The sequence below is a fragment of the Pteronotus mesoamericanus genome, unplaced genomic scaffold (genome assembly GCF_021234165.1).
Source record: "Pteronotus mesoamericanus isolate MK-2021 breed Mesoamerican mustached bat unplaced genomic scaffold, CSHL_Meso_final scaffold_174, whole genome shotgun sequence".
Classification (NCBI taxonomy): Eukaryota; Metazoa; Chordata; class Mammalia; order Chiroptera; family Mormoopidae; genus Pteronotus; species Pteronotus mesoamericanus.
In genome coordinates this window covers 24833168-24841627 of record NW_026555309.1, presented here as the reverse complement: position 1 = coordinate 24841627, position 8460 = coordinate 24833168, and the positions used below count along the sequence as shown (strand labels likewise).

The window sequence follows — 8460 nt, the reverse complement described above, 5'->3', positions numbered from 1 at the left end:
CATCAACAGTCTGCATAACCCAAATGTTAACTGTCCCCATGTTTGGAGCAAGGACCAACAATTCTTCTCATTTACACTAAAGAAGTCACTTCCCCCAAAGTATCTATTTTACTGAAAAAAAAAATAAGAGAGGTTTTATCTCATAGGAAACACCATTTCCCTCCAAACCTCCATACTCTATACATCTTCACAAATTTCTTATAGCCAGCCACACAGCCACAACGTCCTTGTCTCTTCTATTTATTTATTTAAAAATATTTTTTATCCTCACCTTGAAGGCACTTTTAAAATTGCCCTTAGAGAGAGAAGAACAGGGGTGGGGGGGTGGGGAGAGAGATACAGTCAGACAGGCAGACAGACATTGATGTGAGAAACTTGCTCTGACCAGGGATCAAACCTGTCACATTTTTGTGTATGAGATGACACTCCAACCAACTGAGCCACCTGCCCAGGGCTCCTGTCTCTTTTGACCCCTTTATGAGCCTTTCTTGTTCAAGTCCTCCATTTCTAGTCACTTCTTTCTCAGGTAGAGCAAGTGAGTTCTGTCTGAGCTCTTTCCAACTTGCATAGCTACAATTAAAAACTGACTTAACAAGCAAGGCACCCACCAATTACCAGGAGTTTCTCTCATCAGAAAACAAGGGAATATTTATATTATAATTTTTTATTTTCATCACCTATCTACTGCACACACTGGAGTATCTTGCCCACTCTCAGCCCCTGCAGTGTCACCAACTCTTTCCAAGGTCATTGCAATTGGTTTGGAAGTTCCCAACAGATATTTCACATGTACTCATGAAGTTCTATCAGTCAGGCAATAGCCTCCATCTTCTCTTTTCTTTTAGCTCTCTATGGTATTTCCATTTGGTGTGGTTACCTTTGTTGCCTATATAGTTGACTGAAGAGGTCTTGGCTCTGCCTTCAGGGATTATATTCAAGGTGCCCTCCTTTTGCACATACCTGCCATGACCATAGCCCTGCTGATACTTTTGATCCCTGCAAGTGCCAGAGCGGAGCCATAGAATACATGCTGCACAACGTTGTGTTCAGTATGCAAGGGAGGAGAATGCTTTCCCACCCCTTTGATTATCATAGGGTGTCATAGGAATGCCAGCGGAGTGCCTGACGATGTTTTGGAGAAATATATTCTATTTTATTTTATATTTTCTAGTTTTATTTTAGATCATGGGTGATAATCAAGCTGTATAACAGGTGATATGGCACAGGACTAACATTCAGAATGGACCCACAGTATAACTGGACAATCAGACTTGTTGGTTAGCAGTTGGGACAACCATACTGTTTAATATTAGCTCTGTTTTGAAAGTCATAACATGAATTCATGAAGGCCTTGGGTAGGAGGAGGAAGAGGAAACCCTCTTAGTTACAGATGTCATGTTTCTGTTCCCCAAATTTAAGAATTTTTTCTATTTCCTAATGCTAAGGTATGGTTGGAGACATTATAGCTCAGTGGGATATGAATGTGAGCCCCAGAATTAAGTGGATTGAGAATCAAATTCTTATTCTGCCACATAAGAGATCATAAATCCTAGGCAATTAACTTTTGTGTGCTGCAATTTCTTATCTGCAAAATGGGATTAATACATAATTATGGGTGCTATAAATATTAAATGAGGAAATTAATTTGTTAAGGGTTAAAAATGCTCTGCATTATTATTGTACATGTTCTTGTGTCTGATTCATTCTTTAGAAAAAGTGTGGCTTCATCCCAATTCTAGGCAAACTTGCTCCAGTGATCACAACAGATGTAGCCAGTCATGTAGTAGATAGTAAAGTAGTTAACTCATTCACTCTTTAATTCATTCTTTCATTCCTTCAACCAAAGTGTAAAGTAAGTGCTGAGAAGTCAATTATTAAAAAGAGATCGCTTTATGAACTCACAGCTAAAGGAAGAGACAGACTAGAAAAGAAATAATTAGAAAGCAGTGAGAGAAGTGCCATTGCAAAGATATGAAGAGAAAGTTATTGAAATACATCAGAGAGAGCCAGTCATTGGGCCTCGAAAAAGCTCACAAAAGAAGTAACAAAGACTGGGTCTTAGGATAGATTCAGGGCCATCAAGTTCCCATCCCACAGGAAATTTCTAGATGAGCCTAAAGTTTGCTGGGACTATTGTAGTATAAGGTAGGAATCTTAGAGCATACATTTCCTTGATTCCAGAGCTCTGCTAATGCAAATAAAATACAAAGATACAAAGCTTTCAAGATCAAGCTCTGTTAGTATGCAATTGAATAGAATTATTTAGTTCTTTAGAAGAAGATGTTTTTTACATTTTTTTGAAGTGTGGTAGAGGAATTTTTTTTATCCTCACCCAAAGATACATTTATTGATTTTTGGGGTGGTTGTTGGGGGAGAGAGAGGGATCCATTGGCTACCTCTCATATGTGCCCCAGCTGGAGATCAAACCCACAATCTAAGTATGTGCCCTGATCAAGGATCAAACCTGCAACCTTTTGGTGTACAAAGTGGTGCTCCAACCAGCTGAGCCACCCAACCAGGGCAGAGAGGAGCTTAAAAAATAAAATGTGGCCCATTCTTCATACTGTCTCCTAAATTCTGAAGTCTCTTAAACTGTACCATTTCTGAATAATCACCAACAATAATAACAGTATTGTTATTGGTTAGATTCAGGTACCTGAAGGCATATGGCGTTTAGCATATCATTGGGACTCTCATATGTACCCAGTGTCTCCTGAGCTCGAGTCCCAAAGTGCATGAGCCCATTCTGCATGCCGCTGTGTTTTCCAGTTGCTTAAAATTAATCTTGAGACTTTTTCTTCCCAGGTTGACAATTCCAATGTCATGTTTTTATGTTTCTTTGTTTTTCTGGAAAGATATAAATCAACCTCCATTTCTTTCACTCACTGTGTCTATGTCCCCTCCTTTTTGACTTGTGTTTCAGGCTTTCCTTTCTTCGTTTGTCTACTTTTACCTCAGAAATTGTGCATTCCTCTTTATTTTTCAGATCAGAAAAGTTTACATGAATAAGCACATGTAGATATACACACAACACACATACAGGGACAGATTTTAACAATCTTGGCTGTTAAAAAACACAGGAGCGCTTTAATAGAGCCCTCAGTGCTCACCCGTGTGTCTTCTGCCGATTTTTGGCTGTATTTAGTTCTTAACAAAGCACTTATAGGTGTTGATTTTGGACTTTGTTCTTTCCAGGGATAATTTTCAAAGCAAGCAATGTTGGAAAGTGTTCTTACACAAATTTGTCCTTTGCCAGTCCACTTCATCCTTCTGGGCCCTGAAAAACTTGATTATATGGGTTACCTGTCACTTTTTTTGTTTATGTGCTTTTTGGGTACAGAGAAAGGATAAAATCACCTTGGCAACATGAACTGGCTTTTAATCAGTTCTTTTTCTTCTAAGCACCATCAGTTAACCTGCTTTAGAACTGTGAATCAGTGCAACTGCAGCCCTTTTAGAAGCCTTTTGGCAAAAGTGGTTGAAAGACTTTACTGCTATGTTTGATATTACTTGCTTCCATATTTGTCATATCAGAAATTTGGATTTTTGGTATGAAAAGGACTGATGAATCTCAGAATATTTTATTTCTCCCGGGAAAGAAAAAGACATTCTTTCTGGAATTTGTTTCACTCTCTCCTCTAACTTGTCCCAACCTGCCAATCTCTAATGTCTACTGTCCTTCACCCACTTCCCTGTGTATCACCCCTTACCCCACCTTTCCAGGGCATGAAAGTAAGCATCTGTGGCTTCTGTTCGACACCATGACTGCAGTGGAGAAGCTCCATTCCCTAAAATCCCTCCCAGTTCTTGAAGAAAGCCCCTGCCCATAATTCGTGTTTTCTGCACACAGTTAAAGATCTCAGTGCTGTAGCCTTAATTCTGTAATTATCTCCTCTTTTTTTTTTTTTTATGTTTTCCGGGTGTCTTCGTTCAAATGTTTACACCTTAGATTTGGGAAATCACTTTCTGATAATTTCTGGTTTTCACATAATAGAATTCTCCTATACAGCCCTTTCCTGGCCCATTGGCACACCTGATACATGTTTTCTTCTCAGATCATTTTTCTATGCAGCCACAGGAGAATTTCTGTGGAACTTCCATACCAGTAGTAAAGATAACCATAGTAACACCAAACAGGTCCTTATGAAATATATGATTTGGATACCACAGGAATTAATACTTTTCAGGCCACTGTCTTAAATTGTAACCATGCTGTTTTTGTAAGGAAGTTGCTTAATTTACATAAAGAGATCACATAGAGCTGCATTTTAATCAGGAAGCAGTTTATTTAAAATCCCTACCTCAAAAAGTACTCCTATTATTCAACTTAATATGCACATGCTATATTCCTTTGAGTGATAAGTTATGAAATGTTTTTGCTAATTTGACACTCCCTGATAAGTTTCTCCCACTCCTAAAAGTCTAAGTGAATACAACGGAAGAATACCATTTCTAAAGTGATTTACAATATCTTTTTCCCCAGAGTCAAGAATAAATTTTTAAAAAATTAATAATTATTCAGATTTATCATTCAAAAATAATAAGAAATAATTTCACTGGACACTATGCCAATTTTCTTCTTAGGATTCCTCAATTAAATAGAAACTTTAAAAACTTACTGCTGCTTTGCTGGGTTTTAGTAGGTCAGCATGCACACTAAAAGTGTATTAAGGTGGACTGCTCTATTTATTGATTTGCCATGAGTCTGCTAAAGGCTCCAGACAATTGTCTGCGGAAGGGGCGGGAGGCCCATACATGATCGAGGTCATGCGCATCTAGCCAATTTGTAAGACGATCCTGCTGCTCCAAGCCATCAGCAATCCTTGCATAGGGGCACCCTCATGCATTCCTGTCAAGTCATCTTGTGAAAGGCTGCCTGCTTCCAGCTTGGCTTGGATGTGCAACCTTAATAAAACTCACTGAGGTCTGGGAGAAAATAGCAGATCTGCAGCAGATAGGGTAGAGGAAAGGGTCTAGAATATGTACACGCAGCTAACTCAGGCAGGCTCCACGCTGAACGGTTACACAGAGAGGAAACAATAAATCTCAGCTACTATGCAATAAATATCTCAAGTTTTAACTAAGGAAACTACCATTACAGTGAAATAAAAAATAACATTTTAGAACAAAGCTAACAAATGGCTAATTTTCTGTGATTCTTCTTCAAAAGCTTTCTTGGAACGGGAGAAAGCTAAAGAAAGAGACAAGCAGTTTTACCTGAAATAAAGAAGTAGTTTAAAGGTCAGAAGAAAGGAGCAAGTTTTGCGAGAGGCACGGAAAGAGAGTGCTGGCAGTACAATGACAGTTTTCCTTTCCTTAGCTTTCCTCGCTGCCATTCTGACTCACGTAGGGTGCAGCAACCAGCGCCGAAGTCCAGAAAACGGTGGGAGAAGATATAGCCGGATTCAATATGGGCAGTGTGCCTACACGTTCATTCTTCCAGAACACGACGGGAACTGTCGTGAGAGTAGGACAGACCAGTACAACACAAATGCTCTGCAGAGAGATGCTCCACACGTGGAACCGGATTTCTCTTCCCAGAAACTTCAACATCTGGAGCATGTGCTGGAAAATTATACTCAGTGGCTGCAAAAAGTAAGTGATTGCTTTCGGTTTCTAATTGCATGGAGCCTTTTCCGTTCTTGTACTGTAGCTAACTTAGAGATCCTCAGGGGAGCATTTGTGTGTTTACCTTTTGCTCCGGGGGGCAGTGTTTGCAAATGCAAGAGGGCTTTCTCTCTGTGACTTCATGGATGCCCCAAGGTTTTTAGGTTTTTTTCTAGCTTATAAAGGTGTGGTGGCACCCCATTTGTGTGCCTAGCAATGGCACATTTTATGGCATCTGTTTTTCTGTTATTTAAAATTTAGCTTGAGTTTTCTGACTGTAAAAACCCAACTTTTTAAAAATATGTACATTTTGAGCAAGTTGGCAAAAAGACAGTAATGATGCCAGTACTAATTCAGGATCAAATCTACACCAGGAAATTTTGGGCAGCTGGGATGGGAAATTATCACCAAATACTTACTTTTCAACCTCTAGTAAATGAAATGAGAGTAAATATAAAATGTGATACGTGGTTGGAGAAATTGTATAAGTTTGTAAAGGAAACTAATTTTAGCAAGTAGTAGAATAGTGGAGGACTGATTTCTGTCATATTCTGTCCTTGGGGGAAAAAAATAAGGAAGATAACCTCTTCTTGATGCAGTCACATTAAAATTTATTTGCCCACTATGAAAGGAGAAATAGAGCTGGTGGAGGCTGTTCCCAAAGATGTGCACCTGCACATTTGGACTGAACACAGCATGTAGACTTGGCTACATTCCTGAGGTGCCCTTTTTTTAGCTCAGGACATGATAGTTACAGACAGTGTTATGTGGGAGTGTAGGTATCCAGATGAATGTTAGCATTGAGTATGCATGTAATCTCAATCTATAGAAATCAAATGAAACATTTTATTCAGTATTTCTCTATAAACCATTAAAAATTTTTTATTGAAAATGTGCCTCTTAAAATATGAAACAGTTTCTGCAGTTCATCCTGTCTTTGCTCTATTTAATTGTGTAAGAGGTAAGTAGCAGATAACAAGTGTATTCAACCATGTCACTATAAGGGGAGCAAATATCCCTAATTTGTGAAAAGCCTTCCCTCCACCCTCGGGGATCTTTGCAAAAAACCCACTGAGTGCATGCATATAGATAGGGATGCACCAGTTTACTCTTCTTTAGGTTAGTTGGTTAACAGAGCAAACCTTTTAAGAAGATAAAAAACAAGGGAAGGATAAATTCTCTTTTTTGTTCCGGTCTGGTCACAATCACTTAGACCACCGCCTGCTGAATCATGCCAAGTAATAGTTATTCTACTTTCGTCCACTAGGGACTGAACTAAGATCACTGTTACTTTATTTGACAAGTTAAATGAAACTCAGTAGTTTTAGAGTTTTCAGACCTAGAATTGTAGTTAATCTTTTCACTGTGGAGTACAGGTAAAATAAAAATAGGCAGAAGAATAGAAAGCAAGCAGAATTCTGCCGTCTTTTGATAATTGTAACAAATTTCAGATACTAATTACAGGAGCTGTTTATAATAGGATATCTGTTTTTTTTCTTTGCCAAAACTTATTTCCATAGGAAACAAATGAATTTGGTTGAATTGCTTAATATTATTCTTAATATACTGTCTATAGAGTTTTTAATGAGAATTCAATCATTTTAAATTAGCCTTGATTCTTGAGAGGGTAAGGAAGGAAATTTAGTCCCTAATTGTCTTGAATGAGCTATTTACTAAAAATGTGATATTTTGTTTTCTTAAAATATACAATTAAAATAGTGACTTAAACAAAGTAATGCATATTTTTTGTTGCTATGCAATTATTCATCAGTGATAGGATAAATACATGATTCTGCTGGGCTTAAATCATTCACATGTATCAGTTGTTAATTTGTTGTGTGAAATAAATTTGATTTTTGTTTGTATTGTTCTTGGTCAATGACTACTGTATAGTTTTCAGATTATTGCCAAGCATAACTATTACACTGATCTTTACTGGCATAAATGGAGCTGAATATATGCTGAAAATGTCTCTGTCGGTATGAGTCACAGCAGCTTGGCTTGACTATTGTCTGTTTAAATTTGCATATCTTTTGTCATCGTTAATGCAATTGGTCTGAGGATCAAGAAAGCAAATAATTGCATTCAGCAAGGAACTTGCTAAAGGCTCTCATAAGTTTCCCTTAATTAGAGGCTTTCTTCCCTTCAAGTTCTGAATTTCAAGTAATGTATTTATTTTGATAATTCAAATGGAAATCTTTTTACTGTAACCATTTGGTATGCTTAGCACTGGAATTTGTACTACTATTTCGATTCCAATAGTTGTGGTAAAATGAGAAGCAATACCCTGCAGAAACTGAGACATCAGTGTGTAAGTGCAATTAATTCATCCACTTATCCAACAAAATAATTAAAGCAGAGTGATTATTATGCAGCTCATGGAATCACTATCAGGAAAGTGTTTGATGTAGAATGTGTGTTATCAATGCTAGATGCAGCTAGCTGATGGTTTATTTTAATCTACCTTCCTTGAAGTTTGATAGACTGCATTCTTTTAAATATTCTTCACAAGACACTGGCTGTCACTAAAAGTCACTTCTGATACACTCTCAAATCTCGTTCCTCAAAACTTTCCTGGTCTTGCAGCTGAACAAGATGAGAAACAAGGTATGCCTGGGGTAAAGGGTGTATTGGTCACTGTAAGTGCTGGGACTGCTCATTGTTATGGCATTGGTCTTTTGATGTAGTGAATTTAATTCACAGAGATCAACTTTCTATGGTAACTTGTTGATTAATACCGATATGAGGCAGGTTGATAGCATTATTCTCACTTGTCAGATGGGGAAGAACAATAAATAATATGCTCAAAAATCACAATTTTATTGGGTGAAACACCTGGACTATATGTCTCGG

General features: G+C 37.8%; 1 protein-coding gene across 2 annotated transcripts in view; it reads left to right on the top strand.

The window, feature by feature from the left end:
• The first annotated feature begins 4852 nt into the window (after positions 1-4852).
• ANGPT1 (angiopoietin 1) overlaps positions 4853-8460 on the top strand; it is a 243883-nt gene continuing 240275 nt past the window's right edge. For both annotated transcript variants that reach the window (XM_054590395.1, XM_054590394.1), the window contains exon 1: positions 4853-5595. In XM_054590395.1, coding sequence (XP_054446370.1) covers positions 5299-5595 — 297 coding nt within the window. In that variant the 5' untranslated portion in view covers positions 4853-5298. The remainder of the gene's footprint in view (positions 5596-8460) is intronic.